This window comes from Dromiciops gliroides, chromosome 6, assembly GCF_019393635.1.
Source record: "Dromiciops gliroides isolate mDroGli1 chromosome 6, mDroGli1.pri, whole genome shotgun sequence".
In the NCBI taxonomy this organism is placed as follows: Eukaryota; Metazoa; Chordata; class Mammalia; order Microbiotheria; family Microbiotheriidae; genus Dromiciops; species Dromiciops gliroides.
The window spans coordinates 259,212,325-259,231,664 of record NC_057866.1 but is presented as its reverse complement, the minus strand read 5'-3'; the positions used below and the strand labels follow the sequence as shown (position 1 = coordinate 259,231,664).

The 19,340-nt window shown below is 41.6% G+C and overlaps 1 protein-coding gene across 1 annotated transcript; it reads right to left on the bottom strand.

Annotated features, from left to right (window-relative positions):
* Positions 1-2,088: 2,088 nt before the first annotated feature.
* On the bottom strand, positions 2,089-19,128 carry LOC122730355 (N-acylethanolamine-hydrolyzing acid amidase-like). Its single transcript, XM_043969453.1, has 10 exons — positions 18,893-19,128; positions 16,886-17,050; positions 13,344-13,470; positions 11,422-11,512; positions 9,998-10,074; positions 9,100-9,269; positions 5,127-5,189; positions 4,441-4,507; positions 4,025-4,053; positions 2,089-2,338 (listed from the first exon to the last, which is right to left on the bottom strand). Exons 1-10 carry the CDS (start codon positions 19,126-19,128, stop codon positions 2,251-2,253), a joined length of 1,113 nt encoding a protein of 370 aa, XP_043825388.1. The 3' UTR covers positions 2,089-2,250.
* Positions 19,129-19,340: the final 212 nt, after the last annotated feature.

Here is a 19,340-nt window from a genome sequence, read left to right as displayed (position 1 = left end):
CTTAGGTCCTCCCGAATCCAGGGCCGGTGCTTTATCCACCACACCATGTAGCTGCCCTTCTCATCATTATTATTACTTATATTTGTTAATATGATTGTTGTATTGCAAGTTGTTTTCCAAAAGCAATAGTCGGTCAACAAGCATTTATGAAATACAAATACATGCCAAGTCCTGTACTAAGTGCTATTTTAAAGTATAGACTAAGGTCCAAAAGAATTCTGAAATAAATAGAAATTAATTAAATTGTTCATTAATTTTAAATTTGTTACTAAATTAAATTGAAATAGAAATAAAATAAAAATAAATGAAATTAATAGAAATGTAATAGATCAAAATGGCCAATTGTACCCCCCAAAATGCTATGAAAGGTCATTTGACAGCATATCAGGGGATATAGTTTCCATGTTTCCAATTCTGCTCGAAGCATATAACCTTCTGTCAACCTTCTGTAACGATTGGAATGACGCCACCTGCTGAGACTTACTGTAGGAAAGCTCCACCATGAGGAGAAGGTCTCTGAGGGCAAGACCAAGCGTCTTTTCTTTGACGTCAGGAAGTGACGTTTGCTTGTGGGAGGAAGAAGGGGGAGGCTGGCTCTCTGACTCTCTTTCTTTCGTGTGGACTCTGGTGGAGAATGGAGCTAGGAATGCTCTCTCCCTTTAATAGATAGGAATCTAGGCCTTTCTCTCTCTCTTTACAAAATTCTTATTCTCCTCAATAAATGCTTCAAAGTCTAACTCTTGCTAAAGCTTATAATTTATTGGTGACCACTCATTAGATATTTTAGACAGACTAGCTAGAATTTTAGCCTTTACATTTCCCAAAGCAATTTACTTCCTCACCAGTTCATTTTAGAGATGAGGAGCCTAAGGAATGGAGAAGCACCTTGGTATAATGGATAGAACTTTGAAACTAGAGTCCAGAAGAACTGAATTTAAATCACGATTCAGAGACTTATTAAGTACGTGATCCTGGTTCTTTCTGAACCTCAATTTCCTCATGTGAAAAATGTGGGTAATAATACTATCTCACTGGACTATTATAAAGTTAAAATGAGAGAGTATCTTTGTAAGTGTTGTGGAAGCCTTAAAGTGCTAAGTAAATGCCAATTATGGTTATTATTATTTCTTTATAACCACAAGGGAAAAACATAGCATTGGCAATAATCATGAAAATGGGTGTCGGAGCAGCTAGGTAGTGCAGTGGATAGAGCACCAGCCCTGGATTCAAGTGGCCCTGAGTTCAAATCCAGCCTCAGACACTTAATACTTACTAGCTGTGTGACAAGTCACTTAACCCCAATTGCCCTGCAAAAAAAAAAATAGGTGTCTTTCAGGGTGAGCCCACTGGGATGGGGGTAAAAGGATCAATGCTGAAGGTGGCCAATCTTGCTCATTTTTCTGCCCAAATGGACACCATCTCCCATTATGTCCTTTACCTGTGACACTCTCATCAAACCCAGCTGAGGATTCTTATTTTGGGGGGGGGGGGGCAACAAAGGGTAAGTGACTTGCCCAGGGTCACACAGCTAGTAAGTGTGTTAAGTGTCTGAGGCCGGATTTGAACTCAGGTCCTCCTGAATCCAGGGCCGGTGCTTTATCCACTGCACCACCTAGCTGCCCCTGAAGATTCTTTTGTAGACAGATCCTTTCACAGAAGAAAGGACAGTCCCATTAGTTTAATTTACCTTTAGAGACTCGATTTTTGTTGAAATTAAATTAGGAGGAAAAAAAGTAAATGAACTTTTGGAGTTAGTTCACTTCGATCAAACATACTGTAATAAGCAAGAGATACACTTTAATAGGGAGATACACTTTTAATATTTATAATAAAAAATTCAAGCTGAGCCAGTTAGGGGAGGCAAGGAATGCCCATTTCCTTTAACAATTTACAAAGGTCAACTTATCCTTCCAATAATACCCAAAGAATGAGAAGTAACATCCTAATTGGGATCTGTTTTTATGCTTAAAATCTGTTCAGCAATTACAAAATGAATAAATTTTCAGAAAATTATACTCGGGGTCCCATGATATCAAACTCAAACCATCATTTCTAGGTATGTGTGGTGGGAAGCCTCATCACCCCGATGTTGGCCACAGCAGGGTATGGAGAGGGAGGGGAAAGACGCCATGAACAGAAGTCATTCTTGTCACAATATTCATTCTCTCCCTGAAAGGACAAAACTAAGCCAATGGAATAGCTGGTGCTTTTGCAGAAATCGTCGAAGTTCAGCAGAATTCTTTCCTGCTTTTATTCACACGTCCCATTGGGGTTTCTGATTCGAGTCAGGTACTTGTCTGGGTCTGCGGCACTCATTATTGTTGTATAAACTGTTTTGCTTTTCAGAACAAAAACAAAAAGAGTGAGGGGTGTTATAGACAGCAAATTATCTCCCTTGATCAAGTCAAAAGAAAGAGATCAACTATGTTTCTAGAATAGAGCAATTGACCTGAGGTCAGGAAGACCCGAGTTCAACTCCCGAATCGGACACTAGCTGTTACCCTGGGCAAGTCACTTAACCTTTGTCTGCCTCAGTTTCCCCATTTATAAAGTGGATATAAAAATAGCACCTAGCTCCCAGGGTGAGTGTGAGGATCAAATGAGATGATATTTGTAATGTGCTTATACACATAGTTCTCATTTCACATAGGCAAGACCATTCCACAGTCCTCTCTCTACATAAAGTGATTCATATTTAATGCGTATTTGCTCTCTGATGTGGGGAAAGGAGGGAGAAGGAGAAGCAGGGAGGGTCCAGCACCCAAAGACATGTTGGGGTGGAGGATTAGTGAGAGCAGGAAGAAGAACGCTCAGATTCTGGCTTCTTTTATGTATTTCAGTGGTTTGGGAATTTTCAGAAATTTTCCTCCCTGCCTTCCTTCCTCCTTCCATCCTTCCTCCCCAGATTTCTGGTAGTTTCACCTCCTGATTTTTTGGAGGGGAGGGTCTTGACCCCACTCTTCCACCCTCCCAGAGCTTTTCTAAGGCATTCATTTATCATGTATCATCCCTGTGATAATCTGTAAACTTCACAGGGCCAGGGGCCATCCTGGGGAGCCTAGCACCATGTCCCATATGTATTAGGAGCTTGATTCCAACAACAGACAGTTCTCGCTTTCCATCAATCCACGTTACACAGACTCCATTCTGAACGAAATCCACCTAGTTAACTTTCCTGTACAGTACTGGGTTCTCTCTTTCTGCACACGCCCACGCATTCTATCTTCTGCCATCCCCTATGCCTAGAACCTGTTGAGATCACAAGTTTCCTTCCTGCTCAGGAGACCCCCCCCCACACACATACCCCGCCATTGTTAACCTTCCCATTCAAGAAATTCTTTTAGATTTTCTTTGTCCATCCTTTGTCTACTTCTCTGTTCATCTAGGTTGTATCTGCCAGTAGAATGGAAGTTCTTCCAGGGCAAGACCTATTTTGTACTTGTCCTTGTACTCTTAGAACCTCTCTCAATGCTTTGCCCGATTTATTAAATGGGTCTTTGATTTCATTAAAAGTCCCACTAACTGCTGCAGCACATTCATCATCTTACAGAGTTGCTAAGAATGCTTAAGTGACTTGCCCAGGGTGAAGCAACCAGTATGCATGGAAGGCAGTATTTACCAAGTCTTCTAAAGCTGCCTCCCTATCTACTGTGTCACATTTCCCTCCTCAAAGAAGACACTCAATACATCCCTGTTGAATTGTTGACATATGTCATGTCCACAGATACTAAACACAGATTTGGTTTTGGGGTTGTTGTTGTTGTTGTTGTTTTCTGCAAATTTCTGGTGCCCACTAAGAAGATGAGCGTGTTCCCCACCCTGACGTGAAGGAACAAATCGGTTTCATTTATATGGTCCTTTTAAAAATTTTTTTTCAAATTACATGTAAAAATAATTGTTGACTTAAAAAAAATTTGAGTTCCAAATTCTCTCCCTCCCTCCTTCCCCTCTCCCTTCCCTGAGATAGCAAGTGATTAGATATAGATTATACGTGCGCAGTCATGCAAAATTAGATGGTACTTACTGATTCAGAATTGGACATATGGTTAAAACCTGCAATAAAATTTTTTTAATCCTGTTATTTAAATTATTCAAAACAGTTGTAAAATACTGATGGGCAAAACTGACAAGATTTAGGGAAATGTTCAATAATGGGAAGAGAAGAGAATCAAATATAGTTTGGGAGCTTTTTATGATTGTGAAGGTACAAAAACAAATTCAGAAAATCTTAGCCAACTTTCTTAAAAAGAAAACCCAGAATTTTTCAATCAAGTGAAAATCCTACACCAACAATTTCATCTGTCTCTCTGGGAATCACATTTGGTCTCTGCATGTTCGTTCTACTTTTCAATTCTTATATTTGATCTCTACTTCTTTATAAACACCCCAATAATTTATGCCAAAAGCTGGGCACTTCAATGGAAACTAAGCCCTAGTTACCTCATAAAGTTTATCCAAGTTGATATTTGCTTTTCCAATTTCATTAATAGCATTCGCAGCAGGTATTCTGTGGGGAAAACCGAAGGAAGTGATCTGTCATTTTAGAAATCCCTGAGGTACCGTAACAAATTTCTAAGTCACAACTGCTATGCCGATTAATTTTTTCCTGGTCCTTGTAATAGATACTGGGTCCAAAATAATCCTCCTAAATAGACCTAGTATGTCTAGATATAAAATATATATATATATAAAATATAAGGTGTCTCGATCATAAAGTAAAAATATACACAGGAGGCATTTGATCTAACACAAAGTATTATCCAACTTCCAAGGAGTTCTGCCACAATTTCCTTGCTACTACTGTTAGCAAACCCAGAAGACATTTATCTCTTCCACCAAGATAACATTCCTGATGCACTCAGGGGAACATTTCTATGTTATTTTTCAGTTGGTTGTCATTATCAACGGAATATATCATCTATCTATCTATCTATCTATCTATCTATCTATCTATCTATCTATCTATCTATCTATCTATCTATCTATCTATCTATCTATCTAATATATCCCTGGAAGATTTTCTTCCTTGACACTGAGGCACACCAAGGATCTGAGAGAGAAGAACATTGTTTTAATGGGGGAGGGGGGGGAAAGCACTTTAATTCAAAAGTTCTCTAGAAGCGCACCTTCGGTGATCCTCTGGAGGGCATGGCTTCCAGTGGTCACAGTTTGTCTGTATTAGAAACCACCTACAACACAAATTTAAAAACCACCTGAGTTATTGTGGGCACTTATCAGAATTTCTATACAGTACTAACAAAAACTAGGAGGAAATGAAAAATAAATTTCATTCAAAACACAAAATGAGTTTAAAAAAAGGCCTATAAAGACACTCGGGACTTACCGAATTTTAGAATATTCTTTTTTCTTTTTCTTTTTCCTTTCTTTCTTTCTTTTTTTGGGAGAGTTAAAAATAAGGGTTAAGTGACTTGCCCAGGGTCACACAGCTAGTAAGTGTCAAGTATCTGAGGTCAGATTTGAACTCAGGTCCTCCTGAATCCAAGGCTGGTGCTTTATTCACTGTGCCACCTTTCTTTCTTTCTTTCTTTTTAGAATATTTTTTAGAATATTCTTCACAAAATAAAGGAAGACAAATAATCAGAAAATATATTCAATATTTATTGTCGTGGTTGAATCATAAAGATATGATAAAATGATATTACCTAAATTAATTTCAAGATTTAATGAGTACGGATTATATTATTAAGCCTGGCAAAATAATAACAAAATTCATTTGGAAGGATAAAAAGGCTAGAATCTCGAGGAAAAAAATGATGGGGCAAGTAACATCAAGTTATTTTTCCACACATTAGGAAAGTCATGCAAATGCTTAAGGGGTAAACTGGAAACCTGGGTTACATGTCTCTAAATTCCCTTTTTGATCCCCATTGATAAAATTCCCTTTCCCACCTTTGCTCCCACCATCTCCCACAATGTCCCCCTTGTGCAAATGTAGAGACCTCTCCACTCCACTCCAAATGCTTCTATGGACTATTTGTGCCCAACCTGTGGTAAAGCCTTCTGAGCTCTTATTGGTCTGATCAGCCACAGTCGGACACACTGTACCTGACCCCAACATAATGATGTCATTTTAGTCCTCTTCGATAATGAAGCGCAATAACCAACCAATCCCCTTGCTCTAGAGGCACCTCCTTTCCACTTCTACTTCTTTTTTTGTTTGTTTGTTTTTGTGGGGCAATGAAGGTTAAGTGACTTGCCCAGGGTCACACAGCTAGTAAGTGTCAAGTGTCTGAGGCCGGATTTGAACTCAGGTCCTCCTGAATCAAGGGCCAGTGCTTTATCCACTGAGCCACCTAGCTGCCCCTCCACTTCTACTTCTAAGAATACCTAGCCTTTTCGGGGAAGCTTTTCATGATCCCCAAAGTTGATGGCACTTTTCCCCTCCAAAAATTACTTTGTATTTACTTATCTGAATACACCTTGCATTCCTATCCGTTCACCCTCACAGTGAAATGTAAGCTCTTTGAGGTCTGGCAAGGTTTCTTCTTCTGTCTCTGTCTCTGTCTCTGTCTCTTCCTCCCTACCCCCTACCTGCCCCCCAGTACTCAGCACAGTAATTTCCACATGGTAGGTGCTTTAAGGAGTCTGCTGAACCAAACTGAAAGTGTCTTATCTATATACATAACAAAGGCTGGTTCCTCTCCTAGATGAGGAGGTAAAGGAATTCAACAAATGCCTCTTCTTTCTCTAGTTCATGAAGGAGAATTGTATTTTTCCTATGCTTTTTTTGTGTGTTTGTTTTGTTTTATTTTGGGTTTTTGCCGGGCAATGAGAGTCACACAGTTAGGAAGTCTCAAGTGTCTGAGGCTGGATTTGAACTCAGGTCCTCCTAAATCCAGGGCCAATGTTTTATCCACTGTGCCACCTAGCTATCCCCAAGAGAATTGTATTTTTTTTAATGTAATATACACCATCCAACACCAGAGAATGTTGTATTAACCAGGTCAATCTTCATGTTTTCCTCATGTCCAGATATCAGGACAACTGGTTGCCAGCTTATCTCTTAGGCAGCACAGTAGATAGAGGGCTGAGCCTGGAATCAGGAAGACCTGAGTTCAAATCCAGTCTGACACTTATTTAGCTGCACGACCGTAGGCAAGTCACCTAACCTCTGCCAGCATCCGTTTTCTCAACTATAAAATGGGGCTAATAATAACACCAATTTCCATGGTCATTGTGAGGATTAAATGAGATATTTTTAAAGTTCTCAGCATAGTGACTAGCACACAGGATGTGCTTAATAAATGTTTCCTTCCTTCCCTTTGTCTCTTCCTCCCTTGCTTAGCTTGGCCCTTTGGGAGGTCGGTGCTAAGCTCTTACTTCTAGGTCTAGGAGTATGTCTGTGTGTGGATGCCTCTACCACCCCAATTACTCAGCTCTAGCCCTCACCCACCTCCCCTTTCATCTTTTCACAGAGTGAGGCTCACCTGCTTTACATTACTTTTACAAATCATTTAATCGAGGTGACAAAAGAAGGTGTCACACATCCCGTCTTCCCAAGTCCCAGACTCTCCTCCAGCTTCCTACAGTCTCCACCCTCCTAAGCTTGAGGAGTGGCAAAAACCTGAAAAGTTAGTTCAGGGTGACTCCTAGCCAAGAGCAAAACAGACTACTTCTTCCCCAACAGGTGTACTCCCTCTGGCAGCCCTGATAAATGCCCACTCCACTGATGAATGCAGGCACCACAGAACACTCCTATCCTCCCTGCTGGTGGTAGGGCTGGCTCCTCCCAGCTCCACATCAGTCTTCTCCCTCACCAGATATCAAGAACAGGCATCCTTTGGTACTAGAACAAAGTCTATTGGATTTCTCCAACCGAGGTATTCCTATCTTCCGAGTCCCTCCAAAGTCAACTGTCATGAAGGAGCTAAGTGGGCTGGCTTGAATCTGACTGCCATTATTTCTCCTGGACCCCGAGTTCCCCTTTCAAACTGCTGACTTCTCAGCACACAGGTGTTCTTTCCACCTGAACATGATCAGCACTGAGTGGGTAACACTATGTCTGCTGAAGATGGAAGAAAGATGTCATTGTCAAAACAAATGAAAAAATTGACCTGAAGACCACGGATAGAATCCTGACCTGTGCTGGAAGGTCACAGGTAGAAATCCACATAGAGAAGAAAGGGGAGAAGAATCATTAAGCATTTGGTGCGGAGTAATAAATCTGAGGCTCTTCCCTAATAGGATGGAGTAATGTCCTCTGACAAGGAAAAAGTTTATCCCTCAAAGAAAGAAGATGGGACTCCATAGGTTCCCTAAGGGAAGAAGTCATCTATTGGGTATTAGAGGAAGCAGAGACAAGGGATGGTGATCCTAGTGAAAGGTTATTGAAGCAGCTTTGATGCACTCAGCATCAGCAACAAAGGTCTGCTCTCTCCTTGGTACATTTATCTAAGACCCGACAAAAATCTTATCAAAACTTGTCAGTCAAATAAACTACCATCCAGTTCTGGTGATGCAGGCGCAAACAATATTGCCAGTAGGAATCTCAAAAGTATTACTAGGGTGGTGCAGTGGATAAAGAACCAGCCCTGGATTCAGGAGGACCTGAGTTCAAATCCGGCCTCAGACACTTAACATTTACTAGCTGTGTGACCCTGGGCAAATCACTTAATCCTCATTGCCCTGCCAAAAGTATTACTAGGAATGATTAAGTCTTAGTGAGAAAATGAAGATATTAGAAACAGGAGTAGTATTTTTATCTTAGATGCCCACTGAAGGGCATTTAAGTGGTACAGTGGATAGAGCACTGACCTTGGAATTTGGAATATTCATCTTCATGAGTTCAGATCCAGCCTCAGACACTTACAAGCTGTATAACCTTGGGTAAATAACTTAATCCAGTTTGCCTCAGTTTCCTCATCTGTAAAATGAGCTGGAGAAGGGAATGACAAACCACTCCAGTATCTTTGCCAAGAAAACCCCAGATGGGGTCATGAAGAGTTGGACATGACTGAAACAACCCAATGACAACGACCTATTGAAGGCAGAATCATCAGTAGAAACTTTTGTTGGATTATCTTTTAGTAAAAGCCAGGCAACAAAAATTGAAAGAAGGAAGCTCTTGATTTGACTTACTCTCTCTCTGGAACAAGAGGCCAGAGGTTCACTGGGCCAGCTCTGTCCCTCGAGATGACCAGCCCCTGCCGGTCAGACACGCCTCCGATGATACAATAAACATTGGTAATAAGGGGTGTCTCTGAGAGCATGTGAACAGCATCATCAAAGTTCTTGGCTTCTTCTAGGGCCTAACCAAAAAGATGAATGAAAATCATTAGGAAGGAAAGGCTGGCTGTGCCCCAGTGATGCCCTGAGAGAAAGAAAGATGCATGGCCTTGATGAGGGTAAGCTTAGTGGACTATTGGGGGCCCACTCCATCAATCCTCAATCGACACAAGGAGAATTATGTTGTATCCTTCTACTTGACTGAGTTCTCCATCTACCCAGGCTGTCTCATCTGCCTCTGCTCCTCTTCATCCCCCTTGGACCAATACCCAGAATACCTCCAGAGTTTGTACCCAGTCTACAGGGAGATTAATGTACTCATCTTTGGAATTTTGGTATTGTCTACTCCAAGGTCCCAGGTGCTTAGTGACTAAGCATGCAGGATACTCTTGGGCATCTGGTTCAATGGAATACTCAGAAATAGAGGGTTTAAACTAACTATCCTGTCTCTTAAAAACATATTAGACGGGAAGCTAGGTGGCACAGTGGATAGGGGCCCCCAGCTCATTTTATAGATGAAGAAACTGAGGCAAACAGGGTTAAGTGACTTGTCCAGGCTCGCACAGCTAATAGGCATCTAAGGCTGGATTTGAACTCAGATGAGTCTTCTGGATTCCAAGTTCTAGCCACTATGTCACCTAGTTTCCCCCCACATACATATATGGAAATGCTAATTTTATTTAATGTTTATTAAATTCATATTAAAATTTTTAATTAAAAAATTAATAATGTAAATGGAAAATATACTTACATTCCTGAAAACCCAGCTGACAGGAAGAGCTCTTTTGACAAGAGCAGCCACTGCATTCTCCCACCAAAAACCTTTGTCTGAAAAATTAGGAAAAGAATATTAGGATCAATCAATCAAGGAGTATTTATCAAGTATTGCCAGACATTGTGCCGGGTAGTAGAGACACAAAGATAAAGATCAAACAGTCCCTGCTCTCAAGGATATTACATTTGACAGTATAGAAATAAAAGCATAAAATGAAAATTTTGTGAGAATTCTATGCTTGCTGCCAAGAAACATTATTTTTGAGATTCTATCCCAGCCCCTTTTATTGTGAGAACTTTTTACTCTATCCTGCTTTTGTAGGTATTTAAAATAAGTATACAAATCAAACATTTACTGCCAAATTTTTCATGACTCCCACATACTGTTACATGATCTCATATAGGGTCATGACCCACAGTTTATGAAGCTTTGTTCTAAATCAAGTCTTCATTTTTTTGCCCATGTTTCATGCTGCCCAAAGGAGAGGGAGAGCATGGACATCAGAAGCAGGGGAGGAGGCAGGAGGGATGTGAGGGGGACAGAGTTCAGGAGAGTGAATGCAGTACCAGGTTATTCTCTGAGGGTAAGGGTGAATCTTATGACAACCAAGGCATAGCATCCTCTCTCTCTCTCTCTCTCTCTCTCTCTCTCTCTCTCTTTCTTCTCTCTCTCTCCCTAAAAAAATTTGTATACATTCATATACAGAAAATTTCCACATATATTTTGTGTTTCTTTATATGCTATCCCCTCTCTTCCCAATATAATGCAAGCACAGGACTGTTTGAATTTGCCTTCATTCCTCGGCTCCCAGCACAGCCTTGGTACACAGTAGGCACTTATACATTGCTAACTCACAGAATGTCTTAGAGACCACTCATAGAAACATAAAAGAATGAAATGGTCATTATGGTCAATCCGATGCCGGTTTCTACCAACATTGCATCCATTGTACTGGCAAATTAAAAATAAAAGAATAGGGGCAGCTAGATGGCACAGTGTATAGAGCACCGGCCTTGGATTCAGGAGGACCTGAGTTCAAATCAGGCCTCAGACACTTAACACTTACTAGCTGTGTGACCTGGGCAAGTCACTTAACCCCAATTGCCTCACTAAATCTCTCCCTCTCTCTCTCTCTCTCTCTCTCTCTCTCTCTCTCTCTCTCTCTCTCTCTCTCTCATCTATCAATAAAAGAATAGCTCTCTCCCTCCTCCCCATTTTTACTACCCTCCCACCTCTTCAATAACATTGAGAATTACAACCAAGGTTTAATGAAATAATTTAATGTAACCTTGGGTGACTTTGAGAAAATATATTCACACGGCTTTAGGAATAGAGCTAGAGACCTAAGATATTTGAATACAATAATGTTATTAGGGTTTTTTGCTGCTTAGTTTACTTACCTCGTTGATTGCCAGAAACTGTAAACTTATGTGGGCTTTGCCCAGTCCATATACCCACATACCCAACAAATGTTGTTCCTGTATAGGCTATCTGAAATTAGAAGAGTAAGTTATTAGTCTATAACTCTTACCAAATACATGTTTTAATTACCTAAAGCATCTGTATTTCCTTTCACTTCAGCATGTTGCTCAATGAGAATTACATTTAAAAAAAAACACTAAAATTGGGGCAGCTAGGTGGCCCAGTGGATAAAGCACCGGCCCTGGATTCAGGAGGACCTGAGTTCAAATCCGGTCTCAGACACTTGACACTTACTAGCTGTGTGACCCTGGGCAAGTCACTTAACCCTAATTGCCTCACCAAAAAACACTAAAATTGTCCCCAAAAGTCAAATCATCTATAATTTTTTTCATTTTTTCCATCCAACTTACAAAAAACATCCGAAGTAATAAGCCATAGCAAAAACTGTAGTGGATCAACAATTATCCTGACCAAAGGCAGAATTACAAAATCTTAGAGTTAAGGTCTCTCACACAGGAGATCATGTATCTAATCCAAGTAAGAGTCAAGAAGACTCATCTTCCTGAGTTCAAATCTGACTTCAGACACTTACTAGTTGTGTGACACTGGACACACAGCTAGTAAGTGTCAAGTGTCTGAGGCTGGATTTGAACTCAGGTCCTCCTGAATCCTCTCTGTTTGCCTCAGTTTCTTTATCTATAAAATGAACCCGAAAAAGAAGCCCCAAATGGGGTCACAAAGTGTTGGCCACAACTGAAGTAAATGAATGTGGTGGTCATCTAATCCAACCCTCTCCTTAATGAATGAATGAAAAAACATACATTAAGCAGACTGAGCTAAGTGCTAGAAACACAGAAATTTGGAAATAGTCTCTGCCCTCAAGGAACTTACATTCTCATAGAAAGAGACGATAGAAATGGGGGGGGGCAATTTTGGTTCAGGAAGTTAACAAGGTGGTAAAGAGAGATAGAAGACTAGAAAAAGGTTGGGAGGGTTGACAGGGCATGTACATGTGCACTCCAGGGAAGGAGATGAAGCTTGACTAAGACTGTAAATGCAGTGAATAACTGGGGCAACTACCCATCAGAAGTTTGGGCCATTAATCATATATTTAGAGCTGGAAGGAACCTTAGAGACCATTAGTTCAACACTCTCATCTTACAGATTAAGAAACAGAGGCACAAAGAGAAGTGACTTGCCTAGAATCGCTTAGCTAGTAAGTGTATGGGTGCAAATTTGAACCTAGAGCTTCCTGAGTCCAAGATTAACTCTATAAAATTGAACCACACTGCCTCTCATGAAAGGGTTAAGTTTCTGGACCCAGATTGATAAGGAAGACAGTAAAGGTTAATAGAAAGCTATGGCAATAATTGACATAGTCCTCACTGGTGGGAAACCCACCATTTCCTAAGAGCTCGCTGTACTTATTTGAAACTCTAACTCTCAGGGGGCAGCTAGGTGGTGCAGTGGATAAAGCACTGGTCCTGGATTCAGAAGTTCAAATCCAGCCTCAGATACTTGACACTTACTAGCTGTGTAACCCTGGGCAAGTCACTTAGCCCTCATTGCCCTAAGGAAGGAAGGAAGGAAGGAAGGAAGGAAGGAAGGAAGGAAGGAAGGAAGGAAGGAAGGAGGGAACTAACTCTAATTCTCAGAAACATTTTCCTGACATCAAGCCTAAATTTTTCCCTTTATAGTGTTCACCCATTGCTTTCTGGGGCTAAAGGCAGTAAGTCTCATCCCTCTTTCATACAATAACCCTTCAAATATTTTCCCCAGAAAAACAAGCGGTCTCCTTATAGCATTATCTGAATTTTTAACCTTGGGAACCAATGTTTGCTGTATTCAGGCCACTACTCTCACTGAGATGAATATCAGCTCACGCCAGTTCATGCCTTACCTGCCCATTTTTTATGAACTGGATATCCACTGTAAAATTGCGTAAGCTGTCTCCAGAATCATAATCAAAGTTCCGGCCATGGTAAATGTGTCCATCGGTATCTTGAGCTACAATACTGGTACAGAATCTGAAGAATGTAGACAAAAATCACAAAGATACAACAAATGAAAAAAAAGAAAGCAAAGCAAGAAAATTGGTTTTTAAAATAGTTTCTCATAATGAGACCATTTTTTACTTCTTAAAAGCTGAAATAAGGGGGCAGCTAGGTAGCACAGTGGATAAAGCACCGGCCCTGGAGTCAGGAGAACCTGAGTTCAAATCTGGCCTCAGACACTTGACACTGACTAGCTGTATGACCTTGGGCAAGTCACTTAACCCTCATTGCCCAGGGGAAAAAAAAAAGCTGAAATAGATACCCATCCCACCTTCTAGATTTGCAATACTTTAGGAATTTTGAATAATTTGTCATCATCATTGCTAACTACTACTCTGCCCTGGCAATTTGCAACACTAATATGAGATAGTTGGGTGCTAAAATAAGCAGAACTTTCTTTTTCTTTTCTTTTCTTTCTTTCTTTTTGTTTGGTTGGGCTTTTTTTTTTTGCGGGGCAATGAGGGTTAAGTAACTTGCTCAGGGTCACACAGCTAGTCAGTGTCAAGTGTCTGAGTCCGGACTTGAAGTCAGGTCCTCCTGAATCCAGGGCCGGTGCTTTATCTACTATGCCACCTAGCTGTCCTGATAGGTAGAACTTTCAACTCAGAATTTAAAAGACCTGAGTTCAAATCTCACTGGTTGTGTGAGGATAGGCAAATCACTGAACCTCAGCCTCAGTTTCCTCACTGGTCTTCTTTGAAAACAAAAGACAAACAATAATACATAAAATGGAGATAATTAGCATCCATCTCGCAGGGTTGTTGTGAGAATCAAGATCAAATTAAATAATATAAAGTGCTTTATATGTATTTACCATTATTATTGGTATTAGTAAATAATATTCAGCTATATGGAACTGCAAGTGCATGAGCCAGGGGTAAGGACAGTGGATTTGAATTCAGAAAACCTGGGTCCCAATCTTTGCTCTGTCACGCTCACCCTAAGTAAATCAATTATTCTCTTTAAGCCTGAGTTTTCTGATCTGCAAAAGGAAAGTGTTTAGCAGTTTAGTCTCTAAAATTCCTTCTAATTCTATGTTGATTATATAGAATATATTAGACACATATTAAATCAATCAACATCATTATGTGATTTTAATGACTACATGTACTGGTGTATAATATATATATAACATATATAACACAATCATATAATGCATAATATAGTATATGATGATTATAATGTGCTAGGCACTGCTGATAGACAAAGATGAATCTTCACTCAACTGGATTACACTCTATAAACATATACGTACATATACAAAGTATATAGTAGAGACATATACACTCTATAAGTACATATGTGTGTTTATATACGCTTATACACAAAATATGTAAGCAATCAATACAAGGGCATTGGAAATGGGGCACTAGCAGCTGAGGGGCATCAGGATAGCCCCACAAAGGAAGTAGCATTTGAGCTCAGCTTTGAAGGAAAGGAGGGATGCTTAAAAGACAAAGGTGCTTCAGGTGTGTATTCGAGGCATAGAGGACAGCTTGTGCAAGGTTTAGAGATGGAATATTGTATTTAAGGAACAGCAGAAGAGTTGGTTTGGCTGGTGGAAGAGCACATGGAATGAGTAATATTATACTAAGACTAGAAAGGAAGATTGGAGCCAGGTTGCAAAAGGCTTCAAATGTCCAACAGATAAATTTGTATTTGATCCTAGAAGTAATAGGGAGCCTCTGAAGTTTATTGAGAAGAGGAATGACAGCTACCCCTGCTTTAGGAAAATCATTTTGACAGCTGTGTGCTTTGGAGATGGGAAAGACTGGAGACAGAGAGACCAATTAGGAAGTGGAGTAGTAGTCCCAGTGAGGGGTGATGACCAGGAGACCTGATGAGAAGTGATGAGGGCCTGAACTAGGAAGCTGGCTATGTGAATGTAGAGATGTGAGAAATGTGTACAGATGTGAGAAATGCAGTCAAGTCTACAGAGCAAAACCAATTGCCTGAATCAGGTAATTAGAAGCAGAATAAATGTATTGAGTCACAAACTTCATGAAACTGGTTTAATTTTGTCTTTGATGATGATGGTTCCATGAACTATTATATATATATTGGTTTTGGACATTGGGGTATTACAGACAGGAGAAAACATTACTGGAAATAAAAACAGTCATAACAAACACCAGTATCTTGGCTGGTTGGTTCTCATTTACCACAAGTTATCAGCCATCTTTTGCAAACTGAGGGGAAAAGTACAAAGTGAATTAGAACTCTGATCCTAGCTTTAGATGGACTGATGATCAAAAGGAATCAAGAAAGCATGAAAAACACCCAAGGATAGCACACTAGGGAATAATGGCAAGGCAGCAAATAACTCAAAGTAGCTATTCGATACAGTTGGGTACTAGGAGATATGGGCTCAGGAAGACTTAATTAAGAGAGACTTCTTGGAGGGATAAATCTGAGGCATAGTTATGAAGGTGAAAAGGAAGCAAGTAGATTGGCAGAGAGAAGGGGAAAATATCACAGGTCAGTATAAAGGCTAGAGAAAAGAAGAGAATGTCTGCTTGGGTGCAGCAGATAGTATAAGTCAATTAAAAGGTAAATAAGAGACAATTGAGAATACATGGCATTATTATAGGGCAGCTAGATAGCTCAGTGGATAGAGTACTAGGCCTGGAGTCAGGAAGACCTGCATTCAAATCCAGATTCAGACACTTACTAGCTGTGTGACCTTGGGTAAGTCACTTTATTAGCCCAAGAGGTAGTTAAGTGGCTCAGTGGATAGAGCACTGGGCTGGGAGTCAGGAAATTGCTGCTGCTGTTGTTGTTTTTAATTTTTCAGTCATGTCTGACTCTTTGACCCTATTTGAGGTTTTCTTGGCAAAGATAATGGAGTGGTTTGCCATTTTCTTCTCCAGCTCATTTGACAGATGAGGAAACTTAAGTAAACAGGGCTAAGTGAGTCAGGAAGTTCATATCCAGCTTCAAACACTGGGTGACTCTGGGCAAGTCACTTAATCTCAGTTTACCTTAACCCACTGGAGAAGAAAATGGCAAACCACACCAGTATCTTTGCCAAGAAAACACCATGGGCAGTGTGGTCCAGGGGGTCATGAAGAGTCAGACACAAGTGAATGACTGAATAAAAATATTGTATTGCATGTATATAACTATATGTATTATACATATGTGTGTATGTGTGTGTGTGTGTGTGTAAAGACACATTGTGTATTTGCATCTGAAATGGGAAGCCAAAAGGAACCATTCCAAATCTTTAAATATCAATCATTTCAGTTTTCTTTCACCATCTATAAGCTCCTTAAGATCCAAACAGAAAATACATTTCTTCCCCACTCACCTCTCTTTATCAGATGGTGGTCAGGGGGTGTGGGAAGCTTTTACATTAATCAACACTAGACTAATAACATATACTCACACGCTTGATTCATAGACCAGATTGAAGAGAACACCATCTACAAAACTTATGTTTAGTGCATTGCTTATTCCTCTTATCTCATTGGCATAGGGCTCAAGCAGCAACCCATCCAAATGATCGATTATCTCCTTAATCACAATGTAAACCCATTTGGGGATTTTTTGCCTAGAAAAAAAAACACAACAGAAAGTCAAAACATTGGCTCATCTTTCTCTGCGCTAAGGAGGGCAAAAGCTATTGTTCTTGAGCAAGTCACTTAGCTCTCCAAATTTACCTCTTTGTCATAAAAATGTAGGAACTCCATGATGCCCTTCAGCTTTAACACACCATAAGAAAGGGAGGAAAGAAGGAAGAAAAGGAAGGAAGGGAGGGGGGAGGAAGGGAGGGAGGAAGAGAAAGGAAAGGGAGGAAGAGAAGGAAAAAGGAGGAGGGAAAGGGAGGAAGGGAAAGGGAGGAATGGAAGGGAAAGGGGAAAAGGAAGAAGAGAAGGGAAAGGGAGAAAGGGAGAAAGAAAAGAAAGATATTACATATGAGAGAGAGAGGAAAAGCGGGGGGGGGGGAGAGAGAAGAGGATATGAAACAAGGTTTATTAAATCTTACAAACATGCCACTGAAACAGAAGCCGTGCGTCAATTGGGGGGGGGGGGATGCAATATTGTATGTGTCTGCATAAAACAATCAACCTCCGATTTAAGTCCTCTTCTTACTCCTTGGGGGCGGGGGAGAACATGTCTTTTCTTGGGCAGGCAGCAAAAGTCAAAATTTATCGAATCCCAGGGAGCGTCTATACCCTCAAGGGAAAAGAATAATCAAAGACTCACCCTCACTTTAGGGCGCTGTAGGCGGCAGAGGGGAAATGGAAAGAGCTGGGATCTTGTCTCTGCCCCGCCACACACACACACACACACACACCTGTCCCAGACCTACAGTTCCCCTTCCAGGTATCGCCCACCACGGTCTAACAGTCCCCTGAGCCAGCAGCAGTGTGAAGGGAAGCACAGGTGGGCACACGGTTTGAGTGGGAAAAGGATGAGCCTTGGACTCTTCTCTTCTCCCTTTTCTTAGCCCCCCAAGTCGACTTCCCCAAAGGGTGGGGAATGGGGAATAGTCTTAGAGCAGGGGCTCTTAAGCAGAGTTTCAAGGTCCACGGATGGATTTCAGAGTGGTCATGAGGTTGAACGGGAAAATATTACGTCTTTATTTCAATATAATCGGTTTCCCTTTGAGTCCTGTGCATTTTACTTTACGTTTAAAAATATTATTCTGAGGACCTCAGGAGCTCGCCCAGCCTGCCAAATGAGTCCAGGATACACATAGAAAGGTTAAGAACTCCCATCCTACTGAGAACTCCTACCATGGAAGCTTTCTTTACAGAAGAGTTTTAGAATTTCCCGGAGCCCCGAGAGGTTACGTGATTTGTCCACAATCACACAGGCAATCTGTCTTAGAGGAGAGTCTTTAGCCTAACCCTTTCTGACTTCGAGGCTATCCACTCTGCCCCTCTCTCCCGGTGGAGGGCGGGGGGGTGGGGGGCAATTGAGGTTAAATGACTTGCCCAGGATCACACAGCCAGTAAGTGTCAAGTGTCTGAGTCGGATTTGAACTCAGGTCCTCCTGAAGCCAGGGCCAGTGCTCTGTCCACTGCACCACCCAGCCGCCCCTCTCCCAGTGGATTTTCAGAATTAGTATTCTAGGTGGCGCAGTGGACAGAGCACCGGCCCTGGCTTCAGGAGGACCTGAGTTCAAATTCGGCCTCAGACACTTGACACTTACTGGCTGTATGATCCTGGGCAAGTCACTTAACCCCCATTGCCCTGCCTCCCCCCCAAAAAAATAATTAGTATTCTAAAATAAAATTCAAGAGGCGACTGTGTTCAGTCCCAGTTCCCGGGAGACTTTCAGCCAGGGCAGCAGACGCTCCCCCCATCAGCTAGCAGGGGCTGTTGTCCTCTGCCTGACAGCCCTCACCCCTTCCCCTCCACCACCCCACCCCGATTGCCCCCTCACTTGATGGCCTCTTCCACGTCCATCTTCAGGGTGTCTAGGTCGAAGTGCTGGAGCACCGGCAGCCAGCGCTGCTCCGGAGCATCGTCTAGGTTCACATACAGCAGCTGTGGGATCACGTCCCGGCTCTGCGCTGGGCTGCCCACAGACTGGGACGCTGTGCTTCCCGACAGCAGCAGCGTCAGGAACAGCAGTCCCAGAGGCTTCCCCCAGCCCACGGCAGTGTCCCACGATCTCATGTCTCAGGCTCCGTCGCTAGTAGAGACCTCTCAGGTCCTGGCCAACCCTAAGTAGGAGCTCCAGGAGATGCCCCGCCCAGCAGGGGACAGGCAGAGGAAAGGGGCATTCACTAGACTTAGACCACTCAGGGAAGACCCAGGGTGGGACCAGCCCCACTTGGCACCAGTCAGAGGTGTTAAGTAACGACCCTCTGGGGGTCCTAGCTCAATCA